Source organism: Typopeltis vanoorti, chromosome 14, assembly GCF_054136105.1.
Source record: "Typopeltis vanoorti isolate ZY-2024b chromosome 14, IOZ_Tvanoo_1.0, whole genome shotgun sequence".
In the NCBI taxonomy this organism is placed as follows: domain Eukaryota; kingdom Metazoa; phylum Arthropoda; class Arachnida; order Uropygi; family Thelyphonidae; genus Typopeltis; species Typopeltis vanoorti.
Window position 1 is genome coordinate 46,192,455 of NC_143562.1, and position 23,296 is coordinate 46,215,750.

Genomic DNA, 23,296 nt, shown 5'->3' on the forward strand with positions numbered 1-23,296 from the left:
TTATTAATTTTTATTATTTCTGGTTGGAGATAGCTACTGAATATAACTTCGGTCTTTTTTAGGTTTATCTTTAGACCAGCTGTTTTCTAGCAATTTGGAGTTCATGGATACGAGTCTGTAATTCATGTGCAGTTGAAGTAAAGATAATAATTATGTCATCTGCAAAGCGTAAATATCTTCCATTACCTTCAGACCTTTCCCTACCCAATCAAGAAGTTTGAATATTTTGTCTAGGCACGTTGCGAATAATTTTGGAGATATTGTGTCACCCTGTCTTATACCCCTCTGTATTTCCACAGTAGAGATGTTTCCATTGAAATGAATTGCTGCTGCGGCATCGGTGTATGCCACAGCATACGGCACCACCACCTGTTGGTTTCATAATGCTTTAAATATACTAAGTAAGCTTTTGTATGCTAATATAATGCATAATATCGTACCAAATGGATCATCAGAGAGATGTAGTATTTAGTTGGTTTCTTAAGGCCTTATGTCTTTATAAAATATCATTCTTGGTCTTAATTAGCAAAAACTTTAATGTGTTATTTGAATCAAACTTTCCCAGATATTTTTGATGAGTATGGCAGTCATTCCGATTCAAGTTAGGACAGTGAAGCAAGGCCTCAGCACTCTAACATCTATGTAGAAGGCGTGTTTCAGACCAAATAATGTTATGGTCTGCCTCTATTCCGTGTTGAGCTAATTCGGACTTATCGGATTTTTTTTTGTGGAAAATATATGATTGATGATCTTATATTCATTTTTCTATCGAACGTCTAGTTTGTCCAAAGATATACACTCGGAAGAGACATAAGTGAGCATTTATCTTTAGAAGAGGGGAAGTACATTGAGTTTATTAATAAGAACAAAAGTCGCTACTAAATCATATTTCTTCAGAATTCTTGAAATCAGTTCTGAAATGCAAGGAATGTATGGGACTGGAACTCGATGTATTGATTCCGTCATTGTTTGGGTTAGGTTTGTGGGAGTCAAACAGATGTTGTGTAATCATTTTGGAGAAGCCATTTAATTTCATATATTGTTTGATAGTTGAGTTCTTCCTGTAAATGAAGAGGAATTGAACAATTAGTCTTAGCTCTTCGAATTAAACACTTTATGATTCCTGTCTTTTGAGAAGGAGATTGTTGAAGAATGGAACGTCCAGTGAAAGTGGGTTTTCTATAAACCGATGTTGTTAAATTACCTGATAGTTAAATCACCCTCAATATGTACACAGCCATAGGATTAGATGGCTTATCAGCATGTGTATTACAAGAATGTAAGAGAATTATCAGCTTCTCTGACCAGGCTGTTTAGTTTAAGCCTCAGTACTGTGAACGTCTCAATGGAATGGAAAGAGGGCAGAATAGTCCCACTGCATAAAGGAGGCTCCAAGACAGAAGTAGCAAATTATAGGCTAATCATCATCTCAAGGGTGGTTTGTTCATTCATTCATTTCATATGGTGATTCAACGGCTATGAGCCCCTTTTAGGGAGAAGTACGGCACCACCTCAATTCCCCTCCCCCCCCCCCCCATTTTTATCTGGTCTCGGGATCGGCATAGCTGACAATTCAGACCTATGGCTGAAGGGATTGTCTTAAGTATTCCTGACTGTATCCGTATGCGTTCACGGGGCCGGCTTGCCTGCTTGCGGGATGAAAAACCCCAGATAAACTGGGGAAAAAATATCCTGCTGTCCACACTCAAGACCAGCTAACTTGACTATGGCTGAGGAAGATCCTTAGCTCCTCACATTGTCAATGGGAATCAAATCTAGGACACTCCTTCCCCAAGCATATGGTTGCGAAGCGCGTAGCCACTAGGCTAACCACGCAGACTCAAGAGTAGTGATTAAGGTATTGGAGAAACTGGAAAGACAGAATTCGGGACTGGGTAGATAGGAATATAACACTCTATAAGGGTAAAAATGGTTTTGTGAAAAGCAGGTCTTGCCTTAGTAATCTGCTTATTTATTATAATAAAGTGACAATGGAATTGGATAAGGGAAATGGGAAATGGCTACTAAGTGATACTGCTGAGCTTTGCAAAGACATTCAACAGAATGTCATATAGAATTGTTGCGTAAATTAGAGCAAGTGGGGATGGATACGAATCTGGTGATTTGGATTAGAGGGTGGCTGATGGACAGATATCAAAGAATGGTTTATGGAGGAGTTGAGTCTAGGAGAAGGCAAGTGACCTGTAGCATAGGGCTCAGTACTTGGTCCTTTGTTGTTTAATTTGTATATCAATGATACAGGAAATTATTTGACAGGAAATATTCAGTTGTTTGCTGATAATTGCTAAACTGGGAAGCACAATGGTAAATGAAGATGCAGATATCCTGTAGGAAGTCTAAAACAGACTAGCAGTATGGGCAAAGGTAAATGGCTGCCAGTTTAATGTAGCCAAGTGTAAACTGATGCACTTTAGAAAGAAATCAGAAGCTGTGTACTATATTGATGAAACTGAACTGCAGTAAACTGATGAGGCCAAGGACTTAGGTATGATTGTGGACAGGGAGTTGAAGTTTAGAGGGAATTTCCTTGTGATTGTCACCTGCCCTACATTGGACAAACTGGATGTGCTGTGTAAAAAATAAGAGTACAAGAATAAATACCAATCTTGCATTGTTAACAAGAAATCTGGCTTGGCAAAACATGGAATTGATACCAACCACAACATACATACTTCTGAAACACACTTACTCCATCAGTGCCATCACACATTTGAACAACTGTTTAAAGAAAGTGCTAAAGCACTGATCCATTGTCCGAAATTAAATTAGAATGACTGCATGACTGCCTTGCCTTATCAATGATATGGGAAAGTCTTATTCTGATCATACATCAATATACAGGGCGTTTCAAAAAGAATGTCCTGATTTGAAAATTGTATATATCTGCAACCACGAACCACAAATGAATGCGACTTGTACCATTTGTAATTGTGGTGAGTGAAACTTTAGGCCTTACTTCATACTTGGTAATTTATTTTGTAACTGTACCACATTTTCATTATTAAATATAATTATTTGAAATCGGGTCATTCTTTTTGAAACACCCTGTATGTTTATCTTATTTGTTTATTCTAATTTTTATAATTATTTTTTAAATAATTTGTCTGCTGTTAACCACTTGTGTTGTTCTATTTACACCACCACACAGTGGCGTCTTATATGCTTATATGCACTGATAATGACTAGTAATTTTCAGGTCGAAATGTCTAGGCATTAGAGTTTAAGACTTCATTATTATTATTACATGACACCTCCAAGGGGTTCAAGGACTCATCATGGGAGGGCACTCTACTCCACTCCACCACACGCATATCTAACCATATCCTCTACTACTAAATTCTCCTACTACAAACAATTACCATCGACGGCATCTATCCCCATCATTAACAGTATTTTTTTCTGTAAATTGCATGTGTTCTGATGTCCGATTTGCACGTATGTGGGATGCAAAACTCGAGTTTCCAGGGATAAAAACCCTGGTACCTCCATATGAGATTAGCTAACTCACCTTCAAATGAGAACAGCCTATATAACGATTCATTTCATAACCACACCACAAGAATCAAATCGTCATTCTTCCAATCGTGCCACAGAGGCTTATTCATAATTATCCTTGTTTTTGCTTTATTTTGTCTTACAGAGAGTTGAAGTTTTGAGGACATACTGCAAAAGTGAGCAAAACAGCTGAATAAGTTTTTTTTTATTATAATTTTATAAAGACTTAATACAACTGCACTTGGCACATATTTGGTCAACTGGGTTTCTTGAGGATGTGAAATGACAGACAGGATTTAGATGTAAGTGACTAAAGTTTAGTTAATAGATGATAAAGAGAGAATAAGATAAGAAGGTTTTACAGAGTAGATGCTAAATAAATATTTCAGTACGTGACTAAACAAGAAAGAATGATGTGTTACCTCCAGAAGTTGCATAAGAGCGTCATTAGTAAGGGTGTAAGGACTACATTTTTTGCTTGGGTTGTTAGAGATGGTCACGAGTGTCTTGTCAGTGAACAAGTTTAAGAAGCAGAATAGGCAATGCGAATAATGGTTAGTGTGAGACTCCCACCAAGAGTCTCTAGATTTCATGGAGATGCTGAATTTCAGGGCTTATTTTTGTATTTCAAGGCTCCAGAAATACAACTTAAATCTACTAGCAACAAAAAATTTCACTCACCCAAGGCATAAGGCTACTTTATATTGTTATAGGTGATGTTTTAAAAAACTAAACATTCCGATAACAAAAGTAATACATTTTTTAATTATCATTAAATTTATTATTTAATAAAGGGTGAATGTATATGAATTTTCCATAAACAATAATTTAATAGAAAAGACAAACGATGCACTCAGTCATATGATCCAGTCTTTGCAAGATAATTGTATTTTTTGAAATAACAGTATTAAAAAATCATTTGTCATGTAAAATTTCCAAGCATTTAATTACACTATTAGAGCCTCCATAGCTCAGTCAGTACAGACAAAACCCTCTGGTCAGAAAAACCTGGGTTCGATTCCTGTCCATGATGTGAGTAACCTTTATCTGGTCACATTTGACTAAAGGTGAGTTAGCCAGTCTCATACAGAGGTAGAGGATTCTTTCACCCAGAAACTCGGGTTTTCATCCCTCGGTACAGGCAAACCAGTCCTGTGAACACACATGGATTACAGTCATAGATACTTGCTCTTAGGGGATGCAGCAGAGTGATGACAAGCTGGCTACATTAATTTGCCATAAACTCTTCATGGGGAGACTCTAACTGTCCTAAGGAACAGATGGGAAGGGAAGAGAATTACACTATGCTAATTCATGTTGTAAGCTGTGAAAATAAGCTTAGGACAATACTATATTACAGCTGCACACTTGGTAATAAGCATGTTGGAAGAATAAGATGTATAGATGTACAACAGTATTTAATGAGATTGTGACAATTTTAATTTTTGTGTTTATAATTATAGGCTTATTTTGTTAATGAAATTATACTGTGAGAAAAGTAGTGCAATTAATTTTTTTTAAAACATAATAGATTCTCTATTACATTATGTCATACTGTATGTACATTTAAGGTTAATACTGAACTAAATGAATGTACTAATTTGTTTAAACTTTTTTTTATTGGAAATAATAACTATAATTTAACATAACTTAGTCTTTGACTCCAGAAGAGTTAATGTAATAATAATAATAAATGTATTCATGATATGAAAAACATGTTTTCTCGCACACTTCAAAAGTGGGAGATTTACTATTTTCGAGTAAAGCAGCATAACTAACATGTAATGGCAGCTTGTTTTTTTCACTTCATCATTGAAACAAAAACTGAAAGTGTGAAGCATAGTAGAAGAGGTGTGGAGTGAAAAGAATACTATATTACTGCTGTGAGAGAAATGAGGGGATTTTTGGAACTTGATAGAGGATATTTATAAAATTTTACATTTAATAGATAACAGTTGATAATTGATAACTATTAAATGTAAAATGTATTTTCTTCCCCTAACAGAACAACTGTTAGGGGAAGAAAATACATCAAGTTAAGTTTCTAAGGATGTTTTTTTTTCGTAGTCTTTCATACAAAAAGAAAAGCAAAGTGCTGAACCTTACAGGAGATAAAAGGATGGAAGAAAGTGAAGATGATTGGTTGAAGTTATGGCTTTTAATGAAAACCGGTAACTAAAATTTTTTTTTTATTTTTAAAAAGGGAACACAGTGGTGTTTGAATTAAGGATTTCTGATCCAGGAAGATTTACTTCCAACTCTCTGGAATAAAACTGTTGTTTAATAAATTTGTTGGAAGTTATTAACCATGACTCCCATGGTCAATAACTTAACAGTGAACGAGAAGGTGTTTTAAAATGGGGGGGGGGGTGTCAAAATTATGCAAAAAAAAAAAAAAAAGAGAGAGAGAATATATTTTGAATGCATTTAGAACAAAGTTAACAAATTAGAACAAATTTATAACAAAGCAAAAAGAGAATAAAAAATATTTCTTTGACTTTCGAGCTGATCTGTAAAAGAGCATTAAATAGCTACTACGTGTTTTAACAGATTCAGAAGAGAGCTGGAACTTATCATTGCCAATTCTGATGAACAGTTATGGAAATATTTATAGAAAAATACATGCAGCAGAAACTGCAAGTCTGTGTGAAAAAGATGAAGTGGTGAGAGATGGATCATTAATCAACCTACTTACCTCTCTTCTATACCGAGTAAAGTAGTTTAAGGGAGTTCTTTAGGGCACCAATCCAAATGTATAGAGCTACCAGCTATTCAGAAGCAAAATAATACATTGAATGAAAAAGAATTCCTCATTTTTTGGATACTGAGGAGACAATATTTTTAATAAGTTTATGCGAAGAGAGATGTAGATGTTAAAAAGCAAGACTGAAAAAAAAGATTATTCCTTTTTGTAAGAAATAAAACAAGACCAAGTTTTGCTGGCACTAAAATTAAGTGTGTCAATATCCCACTGAAGAACAGTCTGAAGATTAGGATGCAGAAGTTGATATTCTAGGAATATCGAGTTCATATCCGATATGGGTATGGATATTTGTGACTGTCTTTAAGCGGCAGATAAAATTCATTGCCTAGTGCGAGACCAATGATCTGCTTATTGGAGACCTGAAGCAGTTCGAACTATGCAAAAAATATAAAATTAATAAAAACAACAACAACAAAAAATCTTAACACATCAACAGCAATAATGTTCTATAGATTTACAACCTTCAAAAAATTAAAGACGAAAACTTAAAATGGCATGAAATAAATTTATTAGCTGTAAAATTTTCACCTAAGTATCATAGGCATCTTTATTAGAATAACAATAATGGAACACAAAATAAAATTACAATAGAATCAATTTCAAAAAGCACCACTACTGCATCAGTAGAATGAAGACAGTAAATTTCCAATTATTAAAAATAAATAAATAAATAAATAACAATAAGAAAATAATTCAGGAATTTGCATAAAAATGATACAATAATATTTCCCATAAAGGAGATAACTAAAGGCAATCAGATCTATTTAAGTTTGGTTGGTGTAAAAAAAAAGGCCTCACAGCTCTCCTTATATAACCACTCTATAAGGAATCTACTTATGTAAAAGTTTAGTTGATTTTTTTCTTCCAAAAGACTGTGTTTAGTCGAGATGGCATGATGTGCTATGCCAGACTGCTCAGGTTCAAGATACTAGATATAAGATTTATGTTCTTGACAGCTGACTATGGATCTCTGCCAGACTGTCCAAGGTAAGACAAACCACAGGAGCAGGAGGAACTGGTAGACAATTGGAAGGCTGAGTGGAGAAAGCTCATCTTTAGGTGAAGAACAGAAAATAGAAATCTTCCTGACAAGACAAAAGGATACTGTAATATTAAAAAGTTTTAGAACTTTAGCAACACAATCAGAAATTCCTTTAATATACGGGAGTGGAATCAGGAGATCTAGAGACCTGAAAAGGCTTTCTTGATAAAGGATTCATTAAAGCCATTTTTTTTTTTTAATAAAAGCAGATTTGATATAATTTCTGCTGTAAACGATCTTCAGTAGAACATATATTATGAGGACAATGTAATAAGGTCTTAGTGGTTCCAATTTTTAGACTAGGGAAGTGCTACTTCTCCAATGAGAAGTAGCACGGATATAATGATCAGTATGAATTTCTTTTCTGAACACTGAAAATTGTAAACTACTATCTGGTTGACAAAGAATTAAAATATCTAAAAAGACAAGTTTCTGGATTTCTCCTTTTCTAAGATAAACTGAATTCTTGGATGAAGCATATTTATTTTTGAAACGAATAGTTTCAAATGTGATAAATGTGATGGTGAACCTTTCCATATTATAAAAATATTATCCACATATCTATACTACGCTGTATGCTTAGGAGAAATGTCTTTATGAAGACGGCCTTCAAAAAAACTCCATGTAATAATAGAGAGATGGTAGGAGAGACAGGACTACTTAGATTGTTCAAAGTATGTCAAGCTTACGTATCTATAATGAAGCAGATTTACAACCTGGGTGAGAGTTGCATTGAAAAAAAAAAAAAAAAGATTTTTTCCCCATCCTCAAATCTCTAAACACATCACCTGCTTACTGTCTGACCACAGATCCAAGAGCCTAGTCTGGCAACTTGCCAAGAAGAGTCAATTCATGCTGAAGGGGAAAAAGAAATAAGGCAATATACAAATTTGTCATCAACACATCAAATTTCCAACTGTTATACAAGCAAAATAGTTACCACTTTAAAACTACAATGTTCATAAAAGAACAGTTAATTTTCCGACGTGTAATAATAAACAACTCATCAAACAAGACGAATTGATTACCCTATCATCAAAATAGATTCTCCTTCTTCTGACATGTGCAGAAGTGTCAAAGGGTCTCGTATCTGTGGGTGTACAGTACTATTTATCAATTAGACAGGAGTATACAATCTTCATATCAGAAGGAACATATCTGATTCCTTAATGCAAGCAATCGTGGCCTGACTAACCAGAAGTCAACTCAAATTAGAGTTGCCTCACTACAATAAACACATCATCATCATCAATCATCAAATTCCTGTCATGTAACCTCAAGGAGTGTACAGCATATGATAGTACTACATGAAAAATTTACATCATTACTAACTTCCTATCTACAATTTTCCTCCAAATCAGTCTGTTACTTGTCAAGACATTATCAGATCTTACATTTCTATTGTCTAAGGGACTTTTTACCATATCAATCCATCTATATCTTGGTCTTCCTCTGGGTAGTTTTCCTGCCAACCTGGCAGAGAACACCAGTTTTGCTAATCTTTCCTTGCCCATTATGTTTAAATGACCATACCACCTGAGATTACCTCTGCTAACGCATTCCTGGATGCTGACAATGTCAAGTTCTTTCCTAATATCCTTGTTTTTAATATGATATGGCTATTGATGCCATCTGTTCATGCCTATAATCTTTCTCAGGACTCTCATATCTGCAGCCTCTAGTCTTTGGTCAAGTGTTTTACTTCTGACCAGATCTCAGATTCATAAGTTAAAACAGGTTTGAACACCTTCTTGTATACAGCTAATTTAATGTTCCGACTAATTTCTCTCTTATTCCACATGAATTTATTCAACTGAATTCCTACCATACCAGTTTTGTTGATTCTGTTGTCAATTTCCATATTTAATTTACCATCTTCACTAAAAATCTTGCCTAAGTAGCTGAAATGTTTTAATTGTTCTATAGATTCTAGATTCTGCATATTTTCATTGTCTTGTTATTGCTGACCTTCATATCATATCTATTACAACAGTTATTCAATTTAGTCAGAGAATCTTGCAGACTTGTAGCGGATTTATTTAGAAGTATAACATCGTCCGCATAAAGCAAAGAGCCAACATTAACATCTGCAATTTTCATATCAGGTTTAATACCACTTTCCTTCATAATGTGATCCATATAGACAATGAATAACAGAGGGGGATAATGTACATCCTTGTCTCACACCAGATTTAACATTAAACCATCTTCCTGTACTTCTTTCAATTCTAACTGCTAACTTACAACTCAAGTAAAGACTAAGTATTGCTTGATATAATGTCCCATTGACACCATATAACCGTAGCGTATTGAATAGCTTCTCTCTTGGCACCTTGTCATATGCCTTTTCCAGATGGACAAAACTTAAATATAGATGCATTTTTGAAAATTATGGAGACAACCGTGTTTGAATAAAAACTTTAGTTTAACACTTTTATTCAAACACGGTAGTTGTCTCCATAATTTTCAAAAATGCATTCGGATCACCGTGTAAGCTTAAAAGAAAGGATTAAATATAGATCTTTGTTATATTCCCATGCTTTCTCAACTATTTGTCGTACAGTGAAGATCTGATCCTGACAGCCTCTATTTGGCCTGAATCCAGCTTGTTCTTCACCAAGCTTTTCTTCAACAATTCTTCTCAACTGTTTCTCAAGTATACTTGCATAAATCTTACCAGGAACACTCAGTAGGGATACTCTGCAATTCTCACATTCAGTTTTATTTCTCTTTTTATATATGGGTACTATGAGAGCTCTACTCTAATCATCAGGAATTTGTCCCTCTGTCCAGGCCTTCTGAACTATGCAGTGCAGCCACTGTAGGACTTTTATACCTCCATATTTCGGCATTTCTGGTTGAATATCATCTGCCATTTATCATTTATCATGTGGAATGGCAGCAGGAATATCATATTCCTGCTGCCATTCCACATTTCAAGCCTTTGATGGCTTTTTCTACTTCCGGTATGAATATGTATTCCTGACTGTATGCTCTTTGAGTATTTTTTACCACTGTGCTATCACTGCTTGTTTCATTTAGCAATTTTTCAAAGTAATTACTCCATACTTCAAGGATATCTTCTCCAGTTTTCATGTCACCGTTATCATCTCTAATTTCTTTTACAACACTCTTTCCTCCATTTCTGAGCTTCTTCAACAACTTCAGGAATATCTTGCCACCTTCTTGATATTTATTTTCTATGTTCTTACCAAAGTCTACCCATTACTTTTGTTTAACTAGTTTTACACAGTCTTTAGCTTTCTTACATTTGTCTCTCTAAGAGCACAAGCTGACTTATTTGCCAGGAACTTTTGATATTATTATTATTCGTGACACCTCCAAGGAGTCAGAAGACTCATGGCAGGAGGACACCCACTATACAAATCTCCCTCTCCACAACTACACAGAACCTCTACTACCAATCACCCACATCAACGCCATCTACTGCCCACAACCACCACCAACACCAACACCACAGCTAGTATTTTTTGTCTGCAAATTGTGTGTGTTCTGAAGGGCCGATTTGTCTGTATGCGGGATATGTTTTCTTCTTTTCCTTCACTGCCTCTTTAACTTCCTGTGTCCACCATGGAGTTCTAATTTTTCTATCCTTGCAGACAACTTCATCACATGCTTCTCTAGCTGAATCAATCAAGGTTTTCTTCACGGTTTGCCATTGATTCTCGAAGGTTTGGTTACTGTTCTCAAACTCTTTCATTTTTTCTTCAATAATCTTTGTGTATTTTAGTCTACAGTTCACATCTGAGAGCTGCGCAACTTTTATTCGCTTTACATGTTATTACAACTATCTTACATGTTATTCTTTTCAATATGAAATACAATTTTATCCTGCTCAAGACTAAATAGTGATCGCTTCCAAATTCAAATTCTCTGTACACTCTGGTGTCCAGCACCAGGAAGAAAACATCACTATCAACAATAACATAGTCAATGAGACTTTTCTTATTCCTTGCCTCTTCTCTCTGTGTGAATTTGTGCACATTTTTATGTTGGAACATGGTGTTAGTAATAACCAGACCATGTCCTGAGCAGAAATCCAACAGGTATTTGCCATTATTATTAGCTTTACTCTTTTCTCCAAATTTTCCCAAAATATTTTTGTATGTCTCACAATCATTTCCTACTCTGCTATTTACATCCTCAACAAGGACCAACTTTTCCTTTTTCATTATGTTAACTGCTTTCTCTAAAGCAAGCCTCAAAAAATTTCTCCACTTCTACCTTAGTAGAATGTTCTGTGGGACCAGGCACAAATAAGTCTCATTGTCCAGTTCCCCATTCTCATATTTGCCCACATCATTCTACTTGAGACTGCCTGCCATTCAAGAAGATTAACCTCATATTTTGTTGAATACTATGGCTACTCCTTCTTTTCCTTGATTGTAATTGCCTGAATATAACATTTTGTATTTATAGCTCTGGAAGATCTCACCAGTTTTTGTCTCTTTTGTTTCAGTCACTCCTATTATGTTGATCTGGTACTTATCTAATTCCTCAGCTAGCTCCATTTCTTTGCCATTCAGGTTTCTTATGATGATAGTATCAATCTTTAACTCTGGTGACGTTGAGTTGGGGGTGTGTTTTCAGATTTGTTCCAGTAGCTGAGTTTTTGCTGTTTGCTCTGGTTCCTTGGCGAAAACAACGGGGGTCTTGTTTAACCGGGCAACGCCCCAGCCGGCATGAAATTTTGTCATGTTGTACAATCATTTTGTATTTTGGTTTAAGCCAATAAGAATACAATTTGGTCGGCTAAATCTGAAATTGCTACAATAAACACTGCCTTTAAAAAATAAAAAAGAACTCACTATAACAAACCACTGAAAGTCCGGAGGTATAGTACTAAAAGAAATTCACTACAGCAAATTATTCACTATAAGGAATTATTGCTGTGGTTCCCATGGGTTTACTACAGAAAGAATTGACTGTATATGTTTCAGTACATTAAAATAAACATATCTACAGCAATCACTTCAATTTTGAAAGGCCACATTTTTTTCTTTCTTTCTTCATTTTTTTTTTTTTTATTACTTCTGTGATTACTGTTCAGAATATCCCATATCTTCAATGCAATGATTTATTTTGTATTTAGCTTCTGTTTAGTTTATCATTTCATCCATTTTATTTAGCATATGCAGAAAGGGTCAAAGCTGTATAACTGAGAGAAGACCTCCACATAGCCTTTAAAAGAACGTGGAGAACCGACCAGGGCTTCTTACCTAATGTCCAATCCTCACCTTCTCGTGGTGCACCCTGTTGGGTATCTACTTGGATACTGAACGAACGAGGATGGGCTGGCAATTTGGGATTTAGCCGACCAAATTTATTCTTATTGGCTTAAACCAAAATAAAAAATGATGGTACAACATGACAAAATTTCATGCGAGCTGGGGCATCACCCAGTTAAACAAGTCCGCGTTATTTTTGCCAGGGAACCAGGGCGCACAACGAAAAGTCAGCTACTGGAACAAATCTGAAAATACGCCCCAACTCAACATCACCAGAGTTAAAGATCAGTACTATCAACATAAGAAGCCTGAATGGCAAAGAAATGGAGCTAGCTGAAGAATTAGATAAGTACCAGATCGACATAATAGGGGTGACTGAAACAAAAAAGACAAAAACTGGTGAGATCTTCCTGATAAATAAATACAAAATGTTATATTCAGGCAATGACAATCAAGGAAAAGAAGGAGTAGCCATAGTATACAACACAAAATACGAGGCTAGTCATCTTGAATGGCAGTCAGTCTTAAGTAGGGTAATGTGGGCAAATATCAGAATCGGGAACTGGAAAATGAGACTTATTTGTGCCTATGGTCCCACAGAAGGTTCTACTTTTGTGGGACCAGAGGCACAAATTGTGGAAGAAAAGCTTGGTGAAGAACAAGCTCGATTCAGGCCAAATAGAGGCTGTCAGGATCAGATCTTCACTTTACGACAAATAGTTGAGAAAGCATGGGAATATAACAAAGATCTGCATTTAAGTTTTGTCGATTTCAAAAAGGCATATGACATGGTGCCAAGAGAGAAGCTATTCAATACGCTACAGTTATATGGTGTCAATGGAGTATTATATCAAGCAATACTTAGTCTTTATTTGAGTTGTAAGTCGGCAGTTAGAATTGAAGGAAGTAGAGGAAGATGGTTTAATGTTAAATCTGGTGTGAGACAAGGATGTACATTATCCCTTCTGTTATTCATTATCTATATGGATCACATTATGAAGGAAAGTGGTATTAAACGTGATATCAAAATTGGAGATGTTAATGTCAGCTCTTTGCTTTATGTGGATGATGTTATAATTCTAAATAAATCCGCTACAAGTCTGCAAGATTCTCTGACTAAATTGAATAACTGTTGTAATAGATATGGTATGAAGGTCATCAATAAAAAGACAAAGACAATGAAAATAGGCAGAATCATTGAAAATGTCAACTGTGTTGTGAATGGAGAACCTGTGGAACAAGTAAAACATTTCAGCTACTTAGGCATGATTTTTAGTGAAGATGGTAAATTAAATATAGAAATAGACAACAGAATTAGCAAAGCTGGTATGGTAGGAAGTCAACTGAATAAATTCATATGGAATAAGAGAGAAATTAGTCGGAATACTAAATGAGCTGTATACAAGACAGTGTTCAAACAAGTTTTAACTAATGGATCTGAGAGCTGTGTCAGAAGCAAAACACTTGACCAAAGACTAGAGACCGCAGATATGAGAGTTCTGAGAAAGATTATAGGTGTGAACAGATGGCATCAATGGCAATAGCATATTAAAAACAAGGATATTAGGAAAGAACTTGACATTGTCACCATCCAGGAATGCGTTAGCAGAGCTAATCTCAGGTGGTATGGTCAGTTAAACAGAATGGGCGAAGAAAGATTAGCAAAACAAGGGCAGCAAAACGATCCAGAGGAAGACCAAGATATAGGTGGATTGATACAGTACAAAGTGCCTTAGACGATTGAAATATAAGATCTGATAATGTTGGAGTCTTGACAAGTAACAGACTGATTTGGAGGAAAATTGTAGATAGGAAGTTAGTAATGATGTAATTTTTTTTCATGTAGTACTATCATATCCTGTACATCCTTTTAGGGTACATGGCAGGAATTTGATGATGATGAGAAAATAATTACTCAGGAAAAAGAGACAAGAAGTAATCTCGATGATAACTGCAGTAATCTGAGTCTAAAACTAAACAAAGAACTTATAAAGTTAATGCAACTAGCCTTAACAACTGTGAGAAAAGTACAATTATTTTTTTTTATTTAAAATAATAGCTTGTCTGTTATATATGTCATGCACAAAATACAAAAGCAATTACTATTATCTAATACTAATACCATTATCTAGGGCAAAATAATTGAAGATGAAAGAAGATGAACAGAACAAAAAAAATGAAGAGAGAGAGAGAAGAGGGAGGACTAGTTTATTAATTGAAAGTAACTGGTGGAAGTTTCTAAAATAAGGATTACCTATTATACAGATTGTCTGCTTCTGTATATAGAATTGTTAAAGGGGGTCTGTGTGCACCATCTGAATGTGAAAACAATATCCTACAGTCAGTCATTTGAGATTTATAAAGTATTATTAGATGATTAGGAGAGAAATAATGTTCTGAATGAAGCAGCATACCAAGCTGCTTGGAGGCTATGGATGTGATATATGTTTATACCAGGATAAGGTAGATGTGAAAGTCAGTCCAAGAAAAGAAATTGATCTTGAATGAAAATTGAAACATTATCTAAAAATAGAAGGCATTGAATTAGGATCTTTCTTTCTGGTAATAAGACAGTGTGTGTTTTGATAACACTGGAATTTGTTACATTATCTTCACCTCACTTGAGAATGTTAAGGAGATTCACTGTTTAAGAGAGTGGTTAAAGAAAATATTGAAATTTGATTCATTTGAGTATTCTGATAAGAATAAGGCATAAATTCCATTTCCTTTCACCTTTGACTATGTTCTCATGGTTGAAGTCTTCCATAATAATTACTTGCACTTCTTGAACTCATTGAACTTATTTGCTGATATCACCTGGTTTACAACAGCAAACTGTGTATTCTATCCTGTTGGCTTCTATCTCAAACGATGGCCTCAATTGCATAATTTTCATTGACTTCCAGCTTAACTCCTACTCTTGCTGGCTGCAATTCATTAGCTATCGTCAAAAATACTCCTCCCCTCTATCCTTTTCTATTTACCCTTCCTGAAAATACTATATCCCTCACATTCTATCTCATTAACTATATCATTCTCTGTCAGCTATAATTCACTAATGCCAATAACTTTTGGACAAGAAGCACTAACTAATGCTAAAAACTCCTCCTACTCCTCTTGTTTCCAAATGCTGCATTAGTGAACAAGGTGAAATAGCACTGCCCCCCCCCATGCTCACAGCTATCCTTATACTACATGTTAACTATCCCCTTCTAGTTTATTATCAGAGCTAATTACCCCCCCCCCCACCACACACTAATAGTTCCAGTTTCCCTGATTTTACACCTCCAATTTCACTCCAGCAAGTTTTTCAGAGAATATTCCTTCTTAAGATCATAGGATTGTTACGAACTAAGATTTCGTCTTTCTCCATAACTGCACACCTATGCACAGCACTGCTATATTATACATTTTGTGACCTCTCATGTGTCACAGTGACATATATACATAAGGCTCAACAAATACGCTTGCCTACAACGAACAGATTTTACCAGCTGTTATCACAATGGAAATGCTCGCCAAACAATGATAGCTAAAATTGAACTCGTTTACTTAATGGAACATATAATTTTAAAAATTAGGAGGGGGAGCATCTTGGGCAAGTATATTTTTTTGTGGCCAGTAGAATTTTGCATAATTTGTCAAGTCCTGTATATACATATACACACACATATAAAAACATGTTGCTCATATGGAGCTTTACAATGCTCAAATAGCTTTACAATGCTGGCATTCACAAAACACACCATCCATGTCACAAAGTGCTCAATTCACTTGCAAACAAAACTTCTGACAGCAAAAATTAAATTAAAAAAATTAATTAAATGAACATCCATAGCTTTCTAACACTGATATGTCCGTTGATTTTGTTGCTGTTAAGTTTATTTTTCACTTGGTTAGAGTATAATAAAATTAGTTTAAGACAGTACTTGTGAGTTTGGGTAGTGGCCCTTCCCTTAATGCATAACATTAGACATATCCGCAAGGAGATGTGTTTTGCATTATAGGAGATACCTGAGATAGGAATGTTGGTAGCTTGCTCCACCTTTGCAACGAGTTGCCCTGGTGTTGTACCACCTTACCCCAGTCCTGAAGATACTTTCAGGCGCAAACTTTGTTTGCTCACACTTGGATAAAGGATTAAACTAATTTTATTATACTGATATGTCCATGAACTACTGTATATTATGCAATGGCACCAACAATGTGATTAATTATGTTGCTAAGGCTCTGTTATCAAGGATAGCAAGCTGGGGGAGGGGGGGGACCTGACTACACACAACATCTTGGGTCATTTTTCACACCTTCTAAAATCTTAAACATTTTGGAAAATCCACAAAAAAAACCTTTTGATTTACATTCAAAAATTAAACTGAGATGAACTCCTCTTTTACTGTGTTTAAATTCAGTTTCTGATAATGTCAAATAGCTTAATTAATTAGGATGGATGGAAAATGTTATTAATGTCGAACGTGCCGCTGAGAAAATAGAGAACAAAATGAATATTAATAAAGAAATAGTGAGCTTGAACGTTATCCTTCACAGGATAAAGTGTGAAACTGAAAAACTGCAGAAGTGGCAAGAGCCTAGCAGGGCTGAGAAGAGAAAGAAGCAGACAGTCCAAAGTAGTAATAAAGACCGAGCAAACAAAAAAGAAAAACAAGTTAAGGAGAAAATTATTTACGGAGAGTCAATGATCAGAGAATTACTTAAAGTGTGACAAAATCATGTTTCCCTCGTGCAAAAATTAATGATATTAGTCATACTACCAGGATGCAAAAGGTAAATTGAAGGAAATTATTGTCTTGGCGCAAATGATTTGAGAGGCAAGAAATATTCTATGAGGGAGGATGTAAAGGGGTTGTTAGAAGAGGCCAAACTGAAGAGCAAGAAAGTGAAACTGTAAGTCTCCTACCACACTATGATAGAGGTGAACTGAGGAGGAGAGTTGCTAGTAGGTTGTGCAGAAAGAATGATGTAGGATTTGTGGGTTCTGTGGTCTGTATTTGATGGAAAGAAGGATTTGTACAATGCTGATGGACTGCAACTAAATGGTTTTGGTATAAGGTGTCTAGAAAGAGAGCTTTGTTCACCGAGCATGCTGAAATGCAAATTTAGGAAAACTTAAGTAATTAGGGTGGAAGCAGGTGAGTTTGTGTGAAGGCATCCATAAGATGAGCAAGTGTAAGAATGACCTGACCAAGTGTGGAATCTCTCAAGTAAAAATATTAAATAAGGTAGTCAATTTGGAAAGTAAAGGTGGGTGGGGACCTAAAGGGATGCTGCAGTTTCTATATGCTAATGCCAGAAGTATCAGGAACAAGAGGGAGGAGTTTCTGGAATTGGTTAGTGCAACCTTGCCAAAAGTTTCAGGAATTAGTGAGACTTGGCTAACAGCAGATGATGTAGTTATGGGGATTGAATGTGAAGAGTTTAGTATTTTCAGGGAAGATAGAAAAGATGGAATTGGGTAAGGGGTACTGCGCAGATGAACAGAAGCAGTCCAGTGAGAGACAAAATATAGATTTGGTTGTTACTATAGGACAGAGAATTACACAGATGATCTGGAAGACACATATCGCCAAATTAGTACAATGAGTGCAGGTCAAGTGATTATTATGGGGGACTTCAACTATAGAGATACAGACTGGAAGGAAGAAAGATCACATGGCAAGAAGAAAATGAAATTTATATACCTACTGAGAGATAATTACGTGAGGCAGCATCTGATGAAGGGAACAAGGAGTGAGAGAGTACTGGACCTTGTCATGGGATCAGAAGAGCTATCCATAACCAAGGTGACGACATTGCCTCAGATTGGTGAACGTGATCATGCAGTCATGGCTTGGGAGATTAATCTTAATGAGTGATGATGGTCACAAGGTGACAGAAGCAGATAAAATAGTTGAGTTACTGCTTCAACATACATGACAGACACTAATGTGGGAACAGAGGTGGATGAATAGGAGGTTTTTAGGATACTGCAGAAACTCAATGGAAATACAGCTGTGGGATTAGATGGGATATCAGTTTGGGTTTTGTGAGAATGTACCAGAGCTCAGACTTAAATCAAGTCTGAGCTCTGGTAGCGTTCCAAGGGAGTGGAAAGAGGGCAAAATTATTCCCGTGGAAAAATTGGTCAAAAAGAGAATTCAATAATGGGTGGATAAAAATATGATACTGTATAAGGGTACAACATGGCTTTGTGAAGGGTTGGTCATGTCTTAGTCATTTACTAACATTTTTATAATAGAGGTAACAGCAGAGTTGGATAAAGGAAATGGTTACTTGGCAGAATACCACATGGAACTTTGTTATGCAAATTAGAACAAATGGGGATGGATATGACACTGGTTAAGTGGATAAGAGGGTGGCTGCTGGACAGATATCAAAAAAGAAATATGGAGGAGGCAGGATAGAAGCAAAAACAGGTGACTAGTGGTGTGCCACAAGGTTCAATGCTGGGACCATTGCCGTTTAATTTGTACATAAATGGTATAGGAAATAACCTGAAAAGAAATATTCAGTTGTTTGCTGATGATGTGAAATTAGGTAGAGTAATATTTAATCAAGGCAATGTGGAGAGCTTGCAGAACGATTTAAATAGGCTCTCAAGGATGGGCAAAAGATAATGGGTGTCAGTTTAACATGGAGAAATGTAAAGTTATGCATTTTGAGAAAAAATAGATTACAAGCTGTGTATCATATTGATGGCACTGTACTCCAAGAAATAGATTAAGCTAGAGATCTGAATGGGGGGGTAGACAGAGAGTTAAAGTTTGGAGGACATATTGCTAAGGTAGTCCATAAGATTACTTGGCTACTGAAGAACACATTGACATGCGGAGATAGGAAGTTATTCCTTTTTATAAGGCCTTGATATATCCCCATCTAGATTACTGTGCTGGAGAAGGATTCAGAGTAAGAGACCTGCAGAATGTTCCCTATGAGGATAAATTGAGGGTGTGTGTGGATTGCAGAAGTTGATTGATAGGAGAAAATGAGTAGATATGACAGAAACATGATTGATGCAGGGGAAATGTTTCAGCACTTGGTTAGAAGGGCCAGTTAAAAGAATTCAACTTTTAGGGATCAACAAGGAGTTGATCCCTAAAAGTTGAATCAAAGTGTAGTAAGTGGTGGAGGACTAAACTTTTTTACTTGGAGAGTTGTGAATGAGTGGAATGGGTTGCCAGTCAGTTGTGAGTACTTTGTCTATTAATGGGTTCAAGGAAAGGTATGATAGATTGTGTGGATAGTTTGGGTCTTCCACAATGAGTCTTCAGACTCCATGGAGGTGCCTATATGATAATAATAATTCTTCTATATCTAATTTCCTCACTGTAAAATATTCAGGATAGCAATTGAAATCTCAATGATTTGGCAATGAAGAGCTAGTTATCTCTCATATTTTCTTAATTTATAGTTTATGGTATGAATTAAGTAAAATTTGCAAATGAGTATTAAGGTTGGCAAAAGGTTAGCCATGATCATAATCTACTTATAATTAACTAACATTTGAAGAAAATCAAGTTGATAAGAAATAGATACTTTCTGTTGTCCTTGTCCTGCTGCTGAAGAATTCCACCTAACACTAGCAGTAGTCAGAGCTGGATATCCACAATTAAGACTGAAACCTATCAAAAATAATAATAATAATTAATATTACTTATATATATACACACACACAAAAAACATTAAAAAAAAGTTCACAAATTTTATACACAACATGCCAAAAGTTAATTCTGGACTTCAAAATAATATTAAGTAAATAATGGAAAAATTCTACAGTAATATTAACATCATTGGCTTCCTCTAGCTTCATATTAACAATTTTCTAACACATTAATCTGTTAACTGTTAGGTCTCCAACATGCTCCAAATTTAGCATTTCAGTCCTCTAAGGCAGTGCTTCCCAAACTGTGGGCTGAGACCCCCCCCCCTTAGCGCAAATCAGTTTTGTTGAGAGGAGCCATGGGAGAAGGGGATGAAGAAGCAAATAAAAGGCACTGAACACTAGCTGGAAGAGATCAGGAGCTTCATGTAACTAATTAGTCACATTATTAATTGATATGAGACCTCACACAGAGTCAAGTAAACTAGTTATGATGGGAGGAATGGTGAGAATCTGTGTAAGAGAGACAATGTTATATAACAGTGCTGATGATGAGAATGTGCATTATCATGGAAATAAATATGAGAAAACAATTTTGTGTTTGTCTGGTTCAGATTTATCAAGCATTGTCTTGATAAATGGAAGTCTACATAAGTACAACATCAGATAAGAACAGTGATATGCAAGTTCTGCAAGACTACAGAGAAGAGTATACAAAAAATGCATACAGGTAACTTATGTCTATACATGAATGTAGGAGTATAATAAACACAGGAGTAGAGCTTGTTGCCTTGATGAATACATTGGGACCTCATGTTGTATGCATTAGTGAGACCTGGCTATCAGAGGCACACATACTAACTGGTATCAAGTGTAAAGGATACAGCATTTTTAGGAAGTATAGACAGAAGAGGAGAATTTGAATCCAGTTAGAGTTGAGACTTATCACTACAATTCAAGTAACAGTTTTCCATGTGGCAGTGAATGTGAATCCATCTGGTGTAAGGTGGAGTCTCTAACAAGATCAAATATACAGTGGGGGTATTGTTATAGACAACACCTCACTGTTGTCTATAACAACAGTGGGGTGTGATAACCAGGGTGTTGTTATAGACAACACCCTGGCTATCAGAGGCAAACATACTAACTGGTATCAAGTGTAAAGGATACAGCATTTTTAGGAAGTATAGACAGAAGAGGAGAATTTGAATCCAGTTAGACTTGAGACTTATCACTACAATTCAAGTAACAGTTTTCCATGTGGCAGTAAATGTGAATCCATCTGGTGTAAGGTGGAGTCTCTAACAAGATCAAATATACAGTGGGGTGTTGTTATAGACATAGTGAAATGGTTGCTAGTTGCAAAGAAATGCATTACCAAATAAAGATAATGGGTGAGAAATTTGGATAAATCAAGTCCCCCATTATAATTGTAATGAGGAACTTGATTTATTCGAACATCGACTGGGTAGCAGTGAAGTCTAATGAGAAGAACGAAAATGAATTTAGTGATCTGTTGCGAGAAAACTTTCTCATGCAGCATGTGACAGATGTTAGAAGTGTTAGATCTGATCATAGTGTTGGAGCCAATGTGATTATATGGCTTATGAATTTTCCATTCAGAAAAAGTTACATGCTGAACTACAAAGCAAGACTAACTGAGAAATATCTCTGTGTCATGGCACTGGTTATTGGATGAGAAGGATAATGACATTGCATGGAAAACTTTTAAAAAATACTTAAATGATGCAATATCCGAATGTATTCCTAGTGTTTGAAGAATAAATAGGTAGGAGAAATGGATGCATAATCGTATTAAGCTAGAGATTCATAAGAAAAGAAAGATGTGGAAGGAATGCCATCTGCACAAAGATGATGTCAGCCATATGGAAAGCAGCCTAAATATGAAAAGAAACTGATTCTTTAAGCTAGAAAACTCAAAAGAATTCTGTGATTATGCTGCAAGTAAAAGACAATGAATATGAAAGAATAACTCTACTGAATGAAGATGTTATGTGGATGAGAGAGCCAGAAAAGACTGTTCAACAAATGAGTACTAATTTACTAAAAGCTATTAATCTGGTGTATGCAACATTGAGCTTAGTGCTACCTCTTCACTGGATGAAGAAATTCAGGTGTATAAGGAGATACTGGAGATATTAGAGCTGTTGCACAAACTGAATAAAAATTCAGCAATAGGGACTGATGGGATATCAGCATGGATATTAAGAGTGTTCAACTGAAATGGCTATTCCTTTGACCAGGCTATATAATTTGAGTTCTGAACAGGAAAGATTCCGCAGGAACAGAAAGAATTAATGGTAATTCCATTGTATGAGGGTGATGCAAATACATGCATCCAACTATTGACCAATCAGTATCTCTGGAGTGGGGTGATGATTTTGGAAAAGTTGCTTAGAGCCTGCATACAGAAATAGGTTGACACTGGTGTGGATCTATACTTTGCAATGAACAGCATGGGTTTACTAAGGGAAGATCACTTTTGAGCAACTTGCTCACACTCTATAGTAAAGTTAGTATTGAGTTAGATAAGGGCAAATGGATAGATATACCATGATACATTTGGACTTGTTGTTGTTGGAAGTTGACAGAAAACAGCATGGAAGAGAGCTGCATTAATTAAAGAACATGGGACTGGATTATAAAATATTAGTGTGGATATGAAACCCATGATGATGTGTAAGCCATTTCATTGTAATTCCCAGATGTAATTAAGAAAATAGTAATGAGTTACAATGAGTAAGTCATGCTTTTTATAGTAACTTCAGCCAGTATTTGTTTTGCTTTTTTTAAAAATAAATCCATATATGAAAGGCTATAAACTTACAATACATTAGTACCATAGGTGAGCTAAGGATTGTTTTTATTTTTTTATATATTTTATTTTATTTATTTCCTACATGGTTTGGAAACCTTGTCTTAAACCAAACATGAAACTTCTTCAAGCGATTTTAGGTTTCCAATAAGTGGGGTGGTGGTCTCACACCAGGCAATAAAATTCATCTCCCACCCAAAGGCAATCACAAACATCCATGCCTCTGGTGGGATTCGAACCTGCAGTGTTGGTTGAAGAGAGAATATGCTAACCA

General features: G+C 35.6%; 1 protein-coding gene across 1 annotated transcript in view; it reads right to left on the bottom strand.

Annotated features, from left to right (window-relative positions):
- LOC150099421 (NADH dehydrogenase [ubiquinone] flavoprotein 1, mitochondrial-like) overlaps positions 1-23,296 on the bottom strand; it is a 242,170-nt gene that overhangs the window by 198,293 nt on the left and 20,581 nt on the right. Inside the window, exon 2 of the mRNA XM_090404424.1 lies at positions 20,123-20,208. Coding sequence (XP_090260550.1) covers positions 20,123-20,208 — 86 coding nt within the window. The remainder of the gene's footprint in view (positions 1-20,122; positions 20,209-23,296) is intronic.